This window comes from Episyrphus balteatus, chromosome 2 (assembly GCF_945859705.1).
Source record: "Episyrphus balteatus chromosome 2, idEpiBalt1.1, whole genome shotgun sequence".
Classification (NCBI taxonomy): Eukaryota; Metazoa; Arthropoda; class Insecta; order Diptera; family Syrphidae; genus Episyrphus; species Episyrphus balteatus.
In genome coordinates this window covers 93766244-93786975 of record NC_079135.1, presented here as the reverse complement: position 1 = coordinate 93786975, position 20732 = coordinate 93766244, and the positions used below count along the sequence as shown (strand labels likewise).

The 20732-nt window shown below is 27.7% G+C and overlaps 1 protein-coding gene across 1 annotated transcript in view; it reads right to left on the bottom strand.

The window, feature by feature from the left end:
• LOC129911220 (solute carrier family 41 member 1) overlaps positions 1-5356 on the bottom strand; it is a 96555-nt gene extending 91199 nt beyond the window's left edge. The window contains exon 1 of the mRNA XM_055988946.1: positions 5231-5356. Coding sequence (XP_055844921.1) covers positions 5231-5249 — 19 coding nt within the window. The 5' untranslated portion in view covers positions 5250-5356. The remainder of the gene's footprint in view (positions 1-5230) is intronic.
• Positions 5357-20732: the final 15376 nt, after the last annotated feature.

The following is a 20732-nucleotide window of genomic DNA, read 5'->3' as shown; positions in this document are numbered from 1 at the left end:
CCAATTGCCTGATATCGCACTGTTAGCTCCAGTCAATTTCAAAGGCATTTCAGAAAGTGGTTTTTTGATTTTGATGCAAGCAATTTCAAAATTTTAAGGGTGGAATTTATAAGTGAGAGTGTCAAAGAATTTATTTCAGCATTTCCTCAGTTTCTTATAATTTTATAATGTTTCTCAAAATATAAAATGAATGTCCTGCCATTTTTAATGAAATACTTAGTTTAAAAACTTAAACCCATTTAAATAACTCAGAGTGTATGATGCCAAGACATAAAAAAACAATTAACAATTTATTATTATTATTACATTAGACACTTTTTATGATGGTGTCATTTCCTAATCAGTCATATTGAATTTTATCGACAAAGGTGTTTATTCTCATAGAACTTTGGTCTGATGGGGATTGTGGATGAATGAATATAAGTGAAAATATTGTCTCGTTTTGTTTACAGTAATAATTGCTATGTCAGGAGGAAATTTGAAAAGAAATTAAAAATTGATTGCTTGTTTGAATAGCAGAGTTACCTACCCTTTAAACAAGACACAAACAAATTATGATATTGACGACGAACAGTCTCTGATTTCTTATACAGCAAAAAATATTTGTCCTGTTTGAAAAAAATTAATGTTTTTAATTAAGAGAGAAGGAAAGCGAATGGAAACTAAAATATAGAAAAGACAAAGGGGTATTTACCTAAGCATTTTACTTTTAATTACTCTTGATGTATATTATTTTTATTTTTTCAAATTGTATTTGTTTAATTTTATCATTGGAATTATGCACTAATTAACAAGGAAGGCTGTCAAAGAAATATTAAGTTATAACCGTTATATAACTTTAAAATAATAATTCGATTCTTAAAAACACGAAGAACTTGGTTTTAAAATAGAATTTTTGGAAATAGGGCACAAAATTTACACTGTGTTACAAAATAAAAATCATGTTAATTACTTTGGAAGTGACCTAGCAGAGTTTGTAGGTATTAATGAGTACATCATATTTCGGCACTTGAAATTTTCCAAAATTCAAAATTTCAAGTTATCGTCAAAAAAAACCATTTTTCAATGTTTCCACATTTCAACGATTTTTTACTCGGTCATTTTTTGTTCAATTTCAGATGTTTTTGCTCAAGCAAGAAATTGGGTGTAGATTTTATAGACTGAATCTCAAAGTACAACATTTTTTCGGGAGCGTATCGGAATCCCGCTTTTTAAAATCCCGTTTTTCGAAAATCCCGAAAAAAAAGTTTCAACATCCCGTTTACTAAAATACCGCTTTTTTAAATCTCGTTTTCTGAATTTTACAAAATAAATGCTTAATTCACAAAGAAAAAACTTAGGGTCAATGTGGGTAAATGTAAACAGGGGTAAATGAAAACATGGCTCATAACAAGCTTCAGTTAAATCTATTTGATGCATACATAAGTACAAATCGCGGACGCATGTATCTTTTAACTTATACGTCAAGCTCATTGCTGTCAAGAGAGAATTCATTCGACGAGCGTATTTTCCGTGAAAGATAATTTTTTAAAGTGCCAAACAAGTCGTTAGTCTTTCAGAAAAATTAAATATTTTTGCAGATTCAATAAAGTCAGTATAATTTGCAAATATTTTTTTGTTTTTAATTTTGATGTAGATTCTATGTGATACAAGCAAATTTTAAAATACAGGACATTTATGTCGATTTGCATGTGTTTACATTTACCCCAGAATATTTTTCATAATGGGTAAATGTAAACAACGTATTCTGGGGGTAAATATAAACATACATTTTTGGTGAAATTATTGGTTTTAATAAAAATAACATATTTTAAGTCAATTACTACTGCTAAAGTGCCGCGGAGTCACATTTTAAAGTAGCCAACACCATCATTTTCAGTGGATGATGTTGCAAAATCGGCCTTTGACGTAAAAAAACAAAAAATATTACGTTCAGAGCTGCTCAGGATGCATATTGGGCGCCTATATAAAGAATCAAAGGAAGAAAACAAAAACTTTTATTGGAATTTGAAAAAGTTTTTGTCAAATACCTTCTTGAACGTTTTTCAAGTTGTTATCCATATGATAAAGAGGAAATTCTAAATTTTATACCACCGTTTACATTTACCCCGAATTTGCAAAAAAACACAAACATGGTGGGGTATTTGTAAACATGCCATATTTGACAGTAATGTAAACAATTTGGGAAATATTTGTTTATATTTATAAAGAAGAATTGCCATCATTTCATATTTGCATTTGAAGATACCATTCAAGTTGTTCCGTGAAAACATAAAAAAATCTAAAGTCGAAAGAAAAAAAAGACATGAAATTGTTTACATTTACCCACATTGACCCTAATAGGAAATAAATAAATATCAAAATTGTTGAAATCCAAATATAAGTTGAAATATATTTAAATGAAATTTCTTTTGATTATGTAGTGTGTACTTAATTTAAGGTCTTGTGATCATTTTATTTTATTATTAATCTATGAGATTATCACGATTTGATTGTTTTTCTGAAACTTTAAAGTAAATATTAGTTTGTTAATTGATTTCTTTTTAGTATCACATTCCTTACTTTTTCTTATTTTTTTTATATATTATATTTTTTGTTAAAGGTTTTAATTAAATGCGTTCAAAACAATCGCTCATTTTTCAATTTGTTTTGGTATCCCGATTTTGCAAGCAAAACTAGTTGTTTTATTTTAAAAAATTGCGCGATTTTTTAAAATAAAACAACTAGTTTTGCTTGCAAAATCGGGATAATAAAAAACGGGATTATAAAAATCGGGATTTTAAAAAGCGGGATTATAAAAAGCGGAATAATGAAAAACGGGATTTTAAAAGTGGGATTTTAAAAAACGGGAATATAAAAAGCGGGATATCGAACCCAACCCCATTTTTTCCCCGTTTTTTTAGAATTCGGAGACTGTTTTAAGTTACATTTTGTGTTTTGAAAATTTTGTTTTATATGTAAACATTTTTATTGTTCTATTTATGCTGCATCAAATTAGTTTTTATTCATCGAAATCACTTAGGTATGATTTTTTTACTCGAGAAAGAAAAATTAACCGAAAAATGACTGAGTAAAAAATCGTTGAAATGTGAAAACATTGAAAAATGTTTTTTTTGGGTTGGGGTCGAAATTCTATATGGGCCAAAATTCGGATTCCAAAATTTTGTATTCCAAGATTCTGTATTTTAAAATTATGTAAATTCAAAATTCTGTAAATTCATAATTCTGTATTCTAAAATTCTGTAAACACAAAATTCTGGATTTCAAAATTCTGTATTCCAAAATTCTGTACTCCAAAGTTCTGTAAATGATAACAGAAAAATTGTTTTGATAATTAAAAAAGTGAATTACAGATTTTTTATATTTTCTATGCAGAACCTTGAAGCAGTTTGATTTCGACAGCTTAAGTTAAGTGTTATGAGTTAATCGTGATATAAAATTAATTCAGAAAAATGGAAAATATTAAATCATTAAAACCTAATAAAGGAAAGGATTAATTGTGTGTCAATGGTTTTATGTTTAATAACGAAGAAAGATCAAATTAAAAAAAAACATGGAAAATGAAAATATTTTTTTTTAATGAAAAATCTCGGAAAATTTTTCGGAAAATAGGGTACTTAACTCAAATTATTTTTTGAGAAAAATGAAATTCAAGCCAGCAGAACACGAAAAAGCCAGCAGAACATGAAAATCTCGGAAAATGGAGCACTTAATTCAAATTAGTCGAACATTCAATTATTTATGTCCAATTTTTTCGAAAAAGTGTAATTTTTTGAAAAAAAAAAAAAAACAAATTCAAGTTAGTAGAACATGAATTTGTATGGAAAATGAAAATATTTTTTTTTTAATGGAAAATGTCGGAAATTTTTTTCAAAAATTTAACTCAAATTAGTTAAGCACTTAATTATTCAAGATAATTTAAAAAAAATTTTTTTTTTTCGAAAAAAAATTATTTTTGTAAAAAAAATTTTTTTTTGAATTTTTGTTTATCACCTAAATATTATACCAAACCCGAATTTTTTACTAACAGTTTAAAGCATTTTCTGGTAATTGCTCTGCTAACTTTAAATCGAGTTAGCAGAACATTAAGTTTTTCCAAAAGTAGGGAGCACTTGATATAATTTTGGGGTACTTGCTCTGCTTACTTGAGGGACATGTTTTAATGTAAAGAGATAGAATTACAGAATTTTAAAAGCAGAATATTGGATTTGCAGAATTTTGAAAAACAGAATTTTGGATTTACAGAATTTTGAAATACAGAATAATAGAAAAGCAGAATAATGGAATACAGAATTATGTTCTTACAGAATTTTTTCTTCAGATACAGAATTTTGGTCATACAGAATTTTGGAATGCAGAATAACGACCCGTTCCCGTTTTTTTTTTTTTTTTGACGATAACTTCAAATTTTGAGGGTCTATGAAAAATTTCAAGTGCCGAAATATGATGTACTCAGTAACACCTGCAACCTCTGCTAGGTCACTTCCAAAGTAATTAACATGATTTTTATTTTGTAGGTAACACAGTGTTATTATCTGCTTTCTTATAGTCTTTTCATGCAGGAAAAGGAGGAAGCTGGAAAGAAACTGGCGAAACGTGGGGTAACAAAAAGATGAACTAGTGTTTCATTCAAAACTATAGATCATTAAAGCCCAAATAATACATAAAACTTTAAAGTTCAACCATATATGATCAAAAATTCATATATAAAAAAAAAATAACTTTTTGTCACACACGTAACATTTAAAAAAAAAAAGTTTGCTGCACAGCAGTTTTGTCATTTTAAATGTAATATTGAAGATCAATGTCCAATTCAATAATTTGAAATAGACCCCTTACATTATTTTACCTTTCATTAATTTCTTCTATTTCCCACCCGTAACGCAACTAAAATTGATACTTAAGCTAAATCAAGTATCAATGTTTTAAAACACAAAGGTCATTATGGATTATTTGCATTATTCAATATTCATTCTTAATTTAAAATAATGTATGAATAAATATATCACACTCGTAACGATAGAAATACCCAATTAAACCAAAGAGGCATAAATATTCTCATATTGACAAAATATAAATAATTATTAAGTAAAATATAAAATGAAAGCCAACAAAAAATAAAAGCCTATGAAAATGATAAAATAAGTTTAAATGAACAAAAAATAAGAAAAATAAAAAAAAGCAAGCATAAAAATGTATTAAAAAAAAACAAATAAAAACCAAGTCTTACCGATCGGTCTCCTGCGCATTCTGATGGCAAAGTCCAAAACAATGAATTGATTGTCAAAAATAGTTTTCTATAACGATTTTTTAGTCAACACTTAAAAAGTTTTTAACTCAATATTTATTCGGCAAACAAGATGTTAAAATGTTATAATAACCCACTTAATAAGCTCGTTAAATGCGTTTTAATTAAAATTATAGAAATTTATGCGTTGATTCTAACGATTAGATATTCAAATGTTAAACACTTTTCACTTTTATTTCTTTTGCATATTATATAGATATTTAAATGTTTGACTGAGTGAATAAATTTATTATTTAACCAAGGAAGTTTCTTGATGATTTATAACCGCAAATTATTTGAAAAGAAATAAATAATGCAACCGAAAAAATTTAAAGCATCTTCATTGTCATGGTCAACTAAAAGTTTAGGTTAAACTTATATCTCGAACAATCTATCGAAGCTGATATAATTCACAGTCTTTATCAAAATAAAAGAAAGACCCTCCTTAGATGAGTGTTTTAAGTTTTATCTATGTTCTTTGTAATTGTCATTACTAATCAATATATTTCGGTTTAAAGTCATCGCATTAAGTCTTGCATTAAATAAAAGTAACAAAAAGACTTAACGACTCCAATTTTTACAGACTCATTTAATTATAGTAATCGAAAAAAAGCAGTAATCGTTGGTTGGACTACATAAAAATTTGACCCCATAACAAATTAAAAAATTCAAAAATAAGAACCAGTAAATGTAAATATTATGCAAATTAAAATGAAGATAAAAAAGAAAAGAAAAATGTCACGACAATTTCCTAGCAAGTAGTTCTAAAATCCTACTAAATTCTCTTTAAAATTTTACAACTAATTAGTTATAGGGTTCCTATTAGCAATGTATTAATTTATTATTAGTTTAACCACAAAATAAAGCTTAAATACATGTAATGATCATTCTCACGACTATGAGAGTCATTTCGCTAAAATAGCGAAATAAAATTTTTAATATTTAACAGATGTTGAATGTAAATTATTTACAGAGTATTTTGTGTGTTTTTTTTTTTTTAAATTATAAGCAAAAGAGAGGTGAATATTAATTTAATTATATTCCAACAAATCACACAAAATTATATTGAAACCTATTTTTTTAATGAAAAGTTAAAAATAAATGAAACCTAATGAAATGAAAAAAAAAAAGATTATTGTTTTATTTTAAGGTTCAAACATTTAAGGTGAGGTTTTAGAAAACGCAAATTTTATTAATAATTTGTTCAAACGTTTTTTGGTCACATAAGTGTTTAAATAAAATTTACGTAACTAAATTTTTTACATTTTTGAGTCAGGACCAGTTTTGGCATTTTCGATAGGGTTTTGATTTTATTTCAAAGAAATCTTTCGCTTCTTATTTTTGAATGGATGATTTTTTCTATTAAATTGAATTTATATTTGATTTAAGAGTGATATCTATTAGTATTGAGAGGTCTTTAAGGGTAATTGGTTCCCAGGATACTAATAGACATCGCCCTTAAAATCCAATATAGATTCAGTTTAGTAGGAAATAAAATACAAGACTGGGTCGCACGAACTTGCTCTTAGAGTTAAAGTTGCTTAAATTGATTGTTAAGACTTTTTATACAGGGTGTCCCAAAAGTAATGGATCAAACGAAATATGCTGATAGGCCAACTTTAGAGCTCTCAGAATTTGGTAACTTGTTCATCCCAAATCCTTACGGTTTTCCATTTATTGCAGTTTTTGTGAAATTTCGAAAAATTCCGACTTTGCAACAATATTTTGCTTCCTCCGCTCATAATTAATTTTTGTTTTTTACAATTCTTTCACTAAAACATTGCCTAATAATAAGAAATAATTAATTAATCAAAATATTTTTTATTTCATACGCCATTTTGCTGCAAATTAATTAACAGTTCCATGTTTTGTAAAAACTCAATTTCAACACCCTGAAAAAAATTCGATGGTGTGGCACTGGTTTATTATTTTGAAAACTTGTCGTGTTATTCCAGTTTTCAAAAATGTATAAAAATTTCCAAAGTTGAAATTAGAACGAAAGATATTACAACTTGAATGCAAAAAAACAGACGTTTTCAGAGCAAAATAACAAACAAAAATAGAGGCTTTTGTTCAAAAAGAAATAAACAAACAACAGTCGGGAAAATGTGTTTATTTTTCTTTGTTATTTTTCTCTGAAAAGCCATGTTTTGTTGCTTTTAAATTGTAATATCTTCAGTTCTAACTTCAACTTTGGAAATTTTTATACATTTTTGAAAACTGCAATAACACGACAAGTTTTCAAAATAATAAACCAGTGCCACACCATCGAATTTTGTTCAGGGTGTTGAAATTGAGTTTTTACAAAACATGGAACTGTTAATTAATTTGCAGCATCTACCATCGTAATGTCATGGAAAAATGTTATCTCTTTTTTTTGTTGTACGAATGCATAACTTGATATATAGTACCTATATCGTAAGTAAAAAAAACACCCTTTCACCTTTGATATGTTTATGGTCTTTTTTTATTTCTTGGTGCTAATGAACATCGAATATTTTAACATTTTTTTTTTAAATCTATCATTATTTTTTATACAGGATGTTTTAGCTGCACAACTTTTTTTTCCCTTAAAAAGAACACCCTTTCCCCAAAATATTTCTAAGTAATCTTTTAGTTCTTGGTTCTCATTGCAAGTGAATCATTCATGTCGAATTTTATCCCTGTACCCATCATCGGAAATGGGTGTTCTGAAAATATGTACCTGTTGCACTGAAAATAGTTGCTACATTAAAAGGACTTTTTTTCACTTGCAATAGTCGTATAAATTCGGTTAGTTTCAGCATACAAATAAGCTTGTTTTGGCATTTAAATGACCTCTCAAGAACAATTATTTTAAAAGATGTAGCTCAACCTAAAATGCAGTGGCCAAACCCCAAATGGGATTCGTTGGGACTTTGGGTATATGAGTAAGGGTATTGTTGGCAAAAATGTCCACCAGTTAAAAATGTTGTGTATTTGTACGGGCCAAAGTCTAAATGCCCTGGTGTATGAAGAATTTTAATATTTCAGAACTACGTTTTCGAGATATTTCAATAAGCTTTTTGGTACTCAAAATATTTATTACCCAGTTAGAAAATAAGAACTTAAGATATTGATCAAATTGACATGATCCCAATGCTATCCAATTTTACATTTTATTATTTGCTATACATTTTTCATTGCAAGGTATTTCCATCTCGTTTTGTCCCGTTCAAAAATGAATGGTTAATAACTGAAAAGTTGGAAAAGGATGTGTTTTTATTTAATTTGTTCGCTTAATGCTCAAACGTGCCTAATTAGCACAGGTGTCTTTTTATAATAAAAATTCAAGAGTATTGAAAAAATTTGAAAATATGCCAAACACTCGAAAACCAAAATATATGCTTGCATTTAGTAAAATTCAATCAAATAAAAATGAAAGAAATATAATTAAATTAAAAATGCATCCCATTTAAAATCAAGCATCCCCCGTTTTCATCACTTCTAGCTTTCGAAATCTACAACCATAAAAGTTTTCTTTTTTTTTTTATTTTCGTTGTTTTAGCTTAAATATATTCCATATAAATGTATACAATATCATCCTACTCATATTTTATGATTGTATATTACACCCACTATCAGTTGTAATTCAATTCGGAAATCACAATTTCAGCGTACCTAGTTGCATCGGTGATTGAGATGCATTGCAATGCATGCGATACCGTAAATTAACATCGGGACACTATGCATCTATGAATTGTACATGACGTCTATCTATGTATTTTTGCCTAGTCGATGAAATTGAAATAAAAATAGAACATCCACTCAACGCCCCGTGCCAAAAACAAAACAGAAACAAAAAAAAAAAAAAATAAACAAATAATAAAATCTACACAACTACTGTTGATGCATCAAAATTATTATTTGCAAAAGAAATGCATACATTTTGTTAGAAATACATTGCAGCTCGCTGGATTAGAAGTTTTCTTAAATCTCAATTTGTTTTTTTATATATATGTATATTTTTGGATGAGGAGAAGCTTAATAGGTCACGACTCGAAATTGTATAGGACATTTCTTTTATAGATCATAAACTGTCAATTTTGATGAAATTAGTCGAAAAGTGTATTTTTTTGCTGTTTACCTACTTTGAAACAGCATAGTTGCAGAAAAAAAATAACTATCAATCAGATTTGTAAAAATATCAATTCAAAAAAATGCATTCGAAATTAAAAAAAAATATTTAGGTGCTGCATAAAAAAAATTGCATTCAAAAATAATTAATAGATATACTAAAAATATAATAAAAATATTTTGCATTAAAAAAATGTTATTACAACTCAAAAATATTTGCATTGAAAACAAATTTTTATTGGAAGTACAAAAATTTTGCATTATTGCAAATAAAAAAATTTCTGCATAGACAAAAAAAAATTCAATGCAAATTCAGTGCATTAAATATTTTTTTTATATTCGTCCAATTTTTTACAATTTTGAATTTTTGGCCTTACATTAGGTTCAATGTTATAGTTATAGATTAGAGATGCAATAAATTTTTTTTAAAGGAAAATATTTTTAGTTGCAATAAATGTTTTTTTTTAATGGCAATATTTTTAGGTTGCAATTATTTTTTTTTTTGTAATGCAATTTTTTTCAGTTGCAATAAATATTTTTTGAAATGCAATTTTTTTTTATTTGCAACAAATATATTTTTTTGTTAATTTGTAATAGAAAACAATTGCATTGAAAAAAAATCCATGCGAGCGATCTATTAAAAGTAATCGCGAAAAATGGCAATCGAATATCAATGTTTTTGAAATATGACATAAGGTAGCTTTAAAGCACTAAGAAAAGAACCTGCCATAGAACTGTTTTCTTGATTTCTTACTTTCTCATAACCGACTTAATCGATTTATTTATACAGAATCATTTGATCAAAAAAAACTACTTTCAAAGTTTTGCAAACATTTATAAATACAAATTTTGTTTTTTTTTTTTTTATTGTCGCTCAATGAAGAAGAAATACTTAGAAAATTTTTCTTTTTTTTATTTAGAACAATGCTTATGCCTATTTCAGCGCAAAAAAAAAAAGTTACAACCAATAAAGCAAAAAAAAACTAAAAAAAAAATAATTTTTTTTATGTTTGTTTCGAATGTTTTGGTATGGAATTTTTTTCTTTTTCAATTATTAAAAAAAAACATTATTCTGAATTCTGATAGTAAATTTAGTTGTCTATAAAAAGTTTTAAATGCAATATACCAAAATTTTGCTATGTTTACGAGACATATTGAAAAAACCAATAAGGGACATCCTTTTCTATCTCTCTCTTTCATCAGTTTTCACACTCTCATTTAATAGCACTCCGCGGTTTTATCTTATTTAAGAACCCATTGAACGATTCCTGCAATAAAAACTCGTGATCTTTTTGGTTTCTTATTGCTGTTTTTTAAGACATTATCAATAGCCTATAAAATTAGAGAAAAAAAAACTATTTAAAAGAAGCACCTCAAAAATTCTGATAAAACTGGTAAAAGTGGTATAACCATTAACTACAATCATACAGTAATAAGGATTGATCATTTATTTTCTTTTTTGTTTTCAAATATTTCACTTCATAGTAAGGCTTCTGGTGCACATCACTTGTGATATATCGAACGATACTAAAATGTTGATAACTATTTTATCACATGTTTTTAAATAAGTATTTTGAAATACGTACACTACGCGTCACTTGAATAGAAACAACAATTTTTCTTTAGAAAATAGCGATGGGCGCTTCGGTGAGGTAACTTAGTAGATTTTTGGTTTTGCATTTTCAAAGAGAAAATTTTAACAAACAATGTTGTAAAAACAAAAAACCCAAAACAGAAACCGTATGGCTCCTAGTTGCGTTTTTTCGCATTACTTCACAAAAAACAGTTTTATTTTTGCGTCACTTGAATAGAAACAAGCTCTTAAATTAGATAAAAATGATGAAAAATCATGGACAACACTAATTTTAGTAAAGCAGTTTTAAACTTTGACATTATTTGCACATTATATCCAATTGTAGGCTACGAGCTACCATTAGGCACCACAGAAAATGCATAAATAGAATTTAATATTGAAAATGCACTTGTACTGTACACAATCGTGGACCTAATTGGAGAAAGTGATAAAAGTGTTTGGTAACTTCTTTGAAATTAAGAAAATGACATTTTCTACAATTTAAGTATTGAATAAGTGAAATAAACTTTCGTTTTCGTCCGGAATTCATCTGTTTTGTTTCTTTTGCTTTGTTTTTTCTGGAACTATCCTTGTGCAATCTCTAAGAGGGTTGTTTTTCCACGTTCCTAAACTTCCCAAGAGCTTCTTCCATTATTTCTTTGTAAAAGTTTGCATCTTTTTTCGAAGCGTGAAGCTTCAATTTTGCTATTGCACATCATAAAAACAAAGCGTATTACTATAACACATTTTAGTGCAGTTTGGTGGCGTTATTCTTTCATAAACCAATAAAATAGGACTAATATTAACGTGGTCCATCTGAGTTGGTATGTTTTCCTTTAAAAAACTACTCTTTACCTCACTTCTTTTCAGTTCGAATGCAACTATTAAATAGTTAACTTTTTTGTAATCTTAGTAGAACTTAAAATGTTGTTATTTTACATTTTGAGGCTTTTTAAATGTTGTGCACCTTTTATAACTTCCATGATGGAACAAACCAACACATTACCATCGCACTAACACCACGTTTTTGACCGATTTTAGCGGCAAAGTGAAGGAAATTGCTGCTAGTTTTTAAATTATTTTTTTCTCTGCTCTTGATTTGGGTCTCGCCTGTCTTATTTTTTTTATTCAATCACTAGTTTACGATATTTTAAAAGTATTCTCATACAAATTTGGCAAATTTTCCAATATCTTTCGCGATTTTGCATAGTGCAAGTGCATTTTCAATGCTAGCTGCTATTTAAGCATTTTCTGTGATGTCTAGTGGTAGCTCGTAGCCCATAATTGGTTATAATGTGCAAATAATGTCAAATTTTAATACTGCTTTACTAAAATTAGTGTTGTCCATGATTTTTCATCATTTTTATATAATTTAAGAGCTTGTTTCTATTCAAGTGACGCAAAAATAAAACTATTTTTTGTGAAGTAATGCAAAAAAACGCAACTAGTAGCCACACGGTTTCTGTTTTGGGTTTTTTGTTTTTACAACATTGTTTGTTAAAATTTTCTCTTTGAAAATGCAAAACCAAAAATCTACTAAGTTACCTCACTGAAGCGCCAATCGCTATTTTCTAAAGAAAAATTGTTGTTTCTATTCAAGTGACGCGAAGTGTACATATAAACTTTTAAGTAGTTAGGCACTTGAAAAAAATTGCAGATAGGACAAAATTAAATCTTAATTTTCTTTAATTATTCGGGACATTTTTTAAAAAAAAACCTTTATTAAAATCATCTAACCAAGTGACCCGCATTGTAAAGAAATGGGTTGTGCATTGCACCATTGCACGTACGTCAGGCAGATGAATATTTAGATACTGCATATTTTAATTTATATTTTCTCCTCTCATGTCAAACAGATAAATTCATTCTTATAATATGCACTCAAGATATAGTTAGTTTTTTATTACTCGGCGGCTCTTAAGGGATTATTTTTTTTCATTAAAAATTATATAGTTCTTATCAGCGTGCAACACTTTCCTTTGTGTGTCCGTGAGTCTTTCCTCTTAACGATAAGATTATAAACTAGCTACTATGTTTTCACAATTTTATTTCACTGGTCTTTTGAATTTTATTTTCTTTAATATTTTCAGACAAAACACTTGATTTACTGGAAACTTGCTAAGTTGCTTGTGTACAAACTTTTAATTAAGCGAAGGCACGTTGTTACAAATTACTACTTTTAATTTTTGTCGTGATTAAACAATAAATAAGTAAAAGGAATAGATATATTTGTTGGTTCTTTATTTTCAACCAAAAAAAACACTCAAAAACGCAGTGATTTCTTTAAATCACACTCATTCTCAATGAGAATCGGCTGTCTTGTGTTACAAATGCCTCGAGAGTTGATAAGAAAGTTGGCAGACAGGGATTTAATATAAAATACAAAAATGTTAAATTTGTGTGTTGTGTTCTGTCTGGGGGTACCTATATGTTGTCAGGGAAATACAAAAAGAATTTTAGATATGGTATAAACTAGAGGTATGTCGAAATTGTCAATCAAGATAAAATAACATTTGCCAAAATAACAATGCGCCAGAAAATAATAAACATATGTTGGGGGAGGTGGGTTGAGACAAAAAAAAAAAACATATGGCAATGGCAAAAATTTTTTTGCAATTTAAGACCTATTAACAGCAAAGATTGTGTCAATTGAGTGGACAATTAGATTTGGGGTTCCTACATAAAGCAGCATTCTGTATTTTATGATGCTTTTAGTTTGCAATATCACCAAATTCATCGAAAAAGGCACAGACACAAAAGGTTACAGTTGATCGCAGCTCAGCTTAGATCAATATTTTATTATTTTCATAGAAAAATCAATCAATCCAGTGTTTAAATTCAGTTCAAGTTACTGACTGACCATTTTTGGCTAGTTCAGCATACACTTCGTTCTCCTGTTAGTTACGGTGTCAAAGTATTAAGGAGTTTTGTGATCTCGAAAAAAATTACTCGGTAAAACAAATTAATTAAACAGAATAAAATTTGAACTGAGTAGCTGGCCGGCAACCCTAATCGTAAAAATAATTAAAACATTTAAAAATGTATGTGAGCAGTAACTTAACTCTTAGCAGCAATTTATTTTTTGATAACATTATATCGCGTAATTAGTCACCACCTCACAAAAGAACAAAAGTATATCCTGAAGGTTTAAATGGATAAGAAGTTTAAATGGCTGTTAAAAAATATTCTAAATTAAACACAAAAATTAATTGATATTATTTTCAAACACAGTTTTTATTTGTATTTTTGCAAAAAAAAAAAAAAATGGGTATAATATAAACATATTAATGGAGACGGAAAAGCCAAAATCCCGAAAATAAAACAGAAAAAATAAAAAAAACTCTTCAAAATTGTCTGTTCACTGAAACTTTAATTGAAACATAAAATCAAACACAAATTGGGTAACAATTTAAACATACAATTATAACTTAAATAATATTTAAGTAATTTAACTTTATAATTCCTTTAATATCTCTTTTAACATGATTTCAAATTCTTATTGTGCTTTCAATCGTTGAACTAAAATTAATACAATTGTGAGTTTTAAAATATTATTAAAACTCACAATTTTAATATTATTAAAACTCACAATTGGATTGATTTTAGTTTAACGATTTTTTTCCACTTAACTTAATCACAACACAACACTGCTGAAAGCACAATTAGAATTTGAAATCATGTTCACGGAATTATACGCAGTTATATTGTTTTTTACGTGTTTACTTTATTTACTGTTATTACTATTTTTCGAAACTAAAAAATCCCGAAAAATTATATAAAATGAAAAATTTGGGATTTTGGATTTTCGGGATTCTGGGTTTTCGGGATTCTGAATTTTCGGGATTCTGGGTTTTCGGGATTTTGGATTTTCGGGATTATGACCCCAACCCATAACTTAATGCTTATTTCTTGCTTTGCTTGACAACTTTTTCAAAAGTTTATCTAAAACCCGATTTTTTTAGGTTTAAAACCAACAGGTATGTATAACCGGACGAAGAAAAAAAAAACGAAAACCGGGTTTTTAACGAAAAACCACCATCTATACTATGCGTCCATTGAACTGGGAATTTATGTCTTAACACTGAGCCACAGTTTAAACGGATGAACGTATTTGGTTGAAATGGTACAATTGATATGTTGTAATTTTCAAAGTTCTTCTTCTAATATCTCTCTTTGATTCTATATCTCCCATAAAAAAATTTATGTTATGAAGAATACTTAATTACTGTCCTTAATACTTGAAATTGCCAAAGAAAGATAAATTGTTATTTTTTCAAAAAGTATAAAATAACTGTCTTATTTTATACTTTTTAAAAAATAGCAATTTTCATCAAAGCCTATGATTTTTTCGAGTTTTTTATATTTTTTCGCAAATTGTTAAACATATAAAATAGCATGCGGCACCACTGCTACGCAGATCGCGTTATATTTTAGCACACATTTTTTTTTCTAAGATTTTGTTAATCTTTTTTAATTCTTAAAAAAATGTCTGCTCGACTAAATTTCAGGGAGAATTTTGAATGGCAGTCTGCATTCTGCATATAAGGCTTAAGACCAAAATAATTACATATATGAAAACGTTTTACACATAATAATTAAATGTGAACATACCTGCACTGAAGGAAAAAAAAAACAACGTAAAATCAAAGAAAAGAAGAATATTACAAAGCGCTTAAGTTTTAAAGTAATTTTATGTTAATTTTGTATTATTAATATTTTATCAAAAATAAACAAAGTCATGAAAACTTATTTCAAATCATGATAACATTTGCTTATAAATGAATTAATATCATAAAATAATGAAATTTAACCACCGTGCGCTGACGTTCACATTAAAACATTAAAATTAATAACCGATACATTTTATGATGCAAACTATTCAATTATAACGCACGCCGCTTATGATAATGCGAAAAAAATGGGTCTAACAATTCTATCTGTATGGTTATTACTCTGTTTTTCTGTCTGACACGTGCTCTGATGCTATAAACTAGAGAGTATTTATCAGTAACAACAGAAGAGAATATTCAATATTCATATTCAACTTTTGGTAGCAAGCAGCGACTGTTGGCTGGCTTGAGAACTTAACATATTTATCTTTTGTTACTAATCAGCGACAGAGGTAACAGCAATATTATCCTGCTTTTAACATTGAAAAACGAATTTAAATATATATGAAATCAACCATTACGACTAGTAGTTTACCAGATTGCGCTAATTAGATTGATAACTGAAAAAAATCCAATGCTAATAAAGCATTATAATATAGCATTATATAGGTACCATACATATTTATATTCTTAAGTATTAGTTAAACAATTATTTCATGAGGTGACAAAAGAGTAGTTCTAAATACTAAACTCTCATTTTTTCCTAAAAACAATTTTATTTAAAGTTTGCAATGCTGCAAAATTTATTTCCATTTAATAACTTAAAATGAGTTTTAATAAGTACAGATACTCGTACCTAGAAGCTTACTATAAATACCTACTTGCATTCCTAGACATTTATTTAATAATATTTCATAATCAATGCGGAAACTGTTGGTTGTTTGTACGTAAGTAACCTTTTTTTTTTCAAATAAAACAATGTAAATATGTGCAAATTGAAAACTAGTAAGTACTCGTACTTGTAAAAAGTAATCTCTATAATATCTGTATGTGGCATTTGAAATTCCCACAAGTAATCATATTATTATATTATTATTTTTATCTGATTTTAAGTGCACACATACGACTTTTATCTGATCCATACAATGAAATTAAATTAAAGTGCACAATAGGCTCAGTGAAAGTCATACACAATTCAAAGAAAGAATACAATTGTATCAATCATAATTTTTTGGATGCACTTATAATGTTAATTTTATTTACAATGTAAAAGAAAGGTCTTCAAGTATAAAAATTAATCAAAAACTGTTAATTAGGAAAGCAATTATGCCAACTTGTAAGACAGTTAAGTTTCATAAGTATCCAAAAGTAGTATACTTTTACATACACATTTGTACATACTTCTCGTACATATATTTCACTTCTATTATGAAATCTTAGGGTAATAAACCAAAAAGTTATTGATACACAAACTTCTAATTCAAATAACTAGTGCCTGTCTAGAACAGACTGCCGGAATAAGAGAATACCGCTCTATAACTAAACGACAAGACCATAACAGATGTTGATATTTTAAATAAACAGAGCAAAGTTAGCGAGACAAAGGTATTTTAATTGTATCAATAAATGCTAATTGGGTGCTAATTAATGGTATATTAACATTACTCCGGGTGAAGCAAGAAAGTTACATACCTAAAAATATTAAAGAAAAATAAAAAACAGTTCTTCTTTATATGTACAAAAAAAAAAACTAGTTTTAATTTAAAAAAAATAATGTTTTAAGGAATTTTGTATGTGATAGCCCGACTTAAATTTATTTTTTTTTTTGTCAAATATTTAAATTTTTTTTCTCAAAATTTAGTTTGGCTTGAATATTTTATATTCCAAAAATATAGCTGTGTTTTTTTCTGAAAGTTTTGGTAATTTGTATTCAGTTTTATTTCTATAATGTATTAAGAACCATACATTTCTGTCTAATCAGTAGTTACTTCTCTATCACGAGCTTAAAATAGAATTCAAAAACTTTTAGTGAAAACGCTGAATTCTCAGTTTTTGAAAATGTCACATTTTTTTAAGAGCTTTTTTTAATAAGAAGAATCGAAAAGGGAAATCTATTCCATTCTTTTAATTTAACCTTTGTTAGTTTTTAAATCAAATAAATTTTGTCGTAAAGAATTTTCCAAAAACAATTGTCCTTGGCAAGATTCTTTAAAGTCAAATTGACCGATTAAGACTATCAGATAAATACAAAGCAAGAAATCGCTTTAGTTTACACATACAGGACCTTTTCCAAGAAAATTTTCGCAATTTGTCCAATAAATAAAGGAAATCAGTAGATTTGAATAAACCTAAGGGCCTTTTTAGTCAGCTAGTTTTAAGTTAAAGTTAAAGAAATTATATAAAGTCTTAGTTTTGGTCTCATTAAATTAAATAGTTAAAATAGTTTTGACATTTAATTATATTCTAAATGACAATTAACTCTCTAGAAAAAGCCATGTACGAAATTGCATCACTGCTTTAGTTTTTTCAACATATTTTATTCCAAATGAGATTTTTTGGAGCTTTTATGTTATGAGTGAAAATATTTATGTCACAGAATTTTGTCCAACTAAACATCACAACTGAACTAACAAACTCAACTAACGTATGTTGGCAATTTTTTCAGATCATTTGATATTTCTATCCTCCGTATCTCACTCGTCATCCCTTATAAAGAAAAATTGTCAAACATTACGATATCCCAATATGCGGCCCCAAAATGTTTGAACCAAGCTAGTCTAATTCGTTTATCCATCCTTCAAAAAAAAACCTTAGAACAAATTCTTTTTTTTTTATAGGAACAAGAAGTATGAAAAATTAAAAATCGTCTAAAACGATCAACTTTAGATACAGACATAAAAAATCATCGTTTTTCCAACCTCTGTTTAAGAAATATATTCAAAAAACAATTTTTTAAAGCAACTCTGATGCAAAATATCTTTATTTTCAAAAATCTCAAAAACGCAAACGGCAAAGTTTCTCCAACAGCGAAATTGATAGAAACCAAAAATAAAAAGGATGGACAAAACATGGACAAAAAGGTGGAAAAACGAATAAGGCTAAATAGTTTGGTTCTTGGTTTTTGGAAAAGATGTATGTAAGAGCATAATATAAAAACTTTTAAATTAAAACAATGTTGGCAAACAAAAGTATAGGGTAAAAGCCCCTGTTTTAAACATCAATTGGACAGTCTGCAATGGTTTTAAAAGTGAAATAATGTTAATTTTTATTTGGCATCTAAAAAACCCACCCAAATTTTCTGAATTTCTTCAGGGGCTCAATAAAGGTACGGGGCTCTAACAATGATATAGCTAGCAAACGATGCAGTACGCGAAAATGTATTATGAGGAGAGAGGTTATTTTAATATTGAAAAGAAATGAATTTTATGTTCTTATGTTTCCATAGGTATTAGAAAAGTTGTTAAACTTGTATTTTTGGTCTCGAAAAAATTTTCAATTCAAAGAAAAAATTGAGTTAAACTTTTGTGTGACACAATGGACATAATAATTATAAACAAACTTCTGAAGGAAATAATAAATCTGGTTTTCTCTCGCTTCATTGGTTTTCCAAACAAATAAATCTGCAAATTTGTTTCAAAGATTTCGCATATCGTCGGTGAAACGAGAAAAGTGTGTAACTCCATTTTAGCAAATTTTATAGGAGAGCAAAAAAACAAAATCGTTTTGAAGGCATTTGTATGAGTTTTCATTTTCTAATTTGCTAATAAAATAAAAACTATGAACTTTAAGAGGATTCTCAGTTTAAGAAACGGTAGATATCAGGTTTGTCTAACAGATGGCATTCAAATCTAATTTTTAGAAAATTTGGAGTTACACACTTTTCTGGTTTCACCGACGATATGTACGTATGTATATTATTGTAAGACCCATTAAGATTGGTATAAGAACGGTGACCATATTTCTAGGAGCGGAACCCGGGACAGATAAAAATTCTTTGGATAATTTTAAAATAAATACATACATATGTATGTACATAAATAATAAAATGAGTTTTCATAATTTTTCCTAATTTTGAAATCAAGATTTCTTGAAGTATTTTATGGGAAAATTTTCGTTTGTTCACAGTGGTTTTTTTTTCAATCAAGGATTATTCCATAGAAAAATCTTTGATTAAAAAATAATCGAGTGTTAACAAACCGGTCCTAGTCGTTTACGAGTCGTTTATAAAAAAACATTTTTTAACATTTTTATTTTAAATGATTTTGAAATTTTGTCATATTTAATTCAACTTTTAAAATGTCCTTTTTTTTGAAATTTAGCTGGGTTCTTTCCTCTTTCATATGTTTTTCATTATTCGAAAAAAAAATGTTTTTGGTGTAGCTTTTCAACCTGACAAACCACAAGCTGGAACTAAATAATTGACGAAAAATGTTTAAAAACTAATACTTTTATTCAAAAAATAAAAAAACTTTTGTTTTCCAACCACTGTTTTCTTGTTTTCCGTGCAAAGTATTTAAAATTTTGAATACACAAATAAGAGAATTTTGAAATACGGGACAATCACGGGACAAATTACAAAATACGGGACACTTATACGTCCCGGGTTTATTAAATAAAAACCCGGGACAAACTATAGAAATACGGGACAGTCCCGGGTAAACCGCGACGGATGGTCACCGTAGCGTATAAGAAAAAAAATTACTGAAATACCTAAACATTTTGAAAATAAAACTGTCTTTTTTTCAGTTATTTTTTTGGTTTGTCTTTAAACGTGAATTAGGAATGTAGAACAAAGGTAAGTATGGAATAAGGTAGGTATATACTTTATATAAGGCGCCTTAATTCGGAATAAATAATCTCAACTATACCTACAAACCAATATTCATTTAATTTATCTACTTGTTTTATGTCACTAAAAAGATAGATAGAGAGAGAGAAATTCGATTTAAAAATTTATCACACTGATATAAACATCCAAATGATAAACCATTTTTCTAATCCTACAAATTATTTTCAAAAAACTATTTTAAGGCTCCATTGTGCCTATATAAACCTCCCTAACCCACCCATTTTACAAATGAATGAAGCAATAAAAATAAATAAACAACTGACATTGCTTAATAGATTTGCTTTTCCTAAGGTAGCAAGCAAACATATAAACTAAACG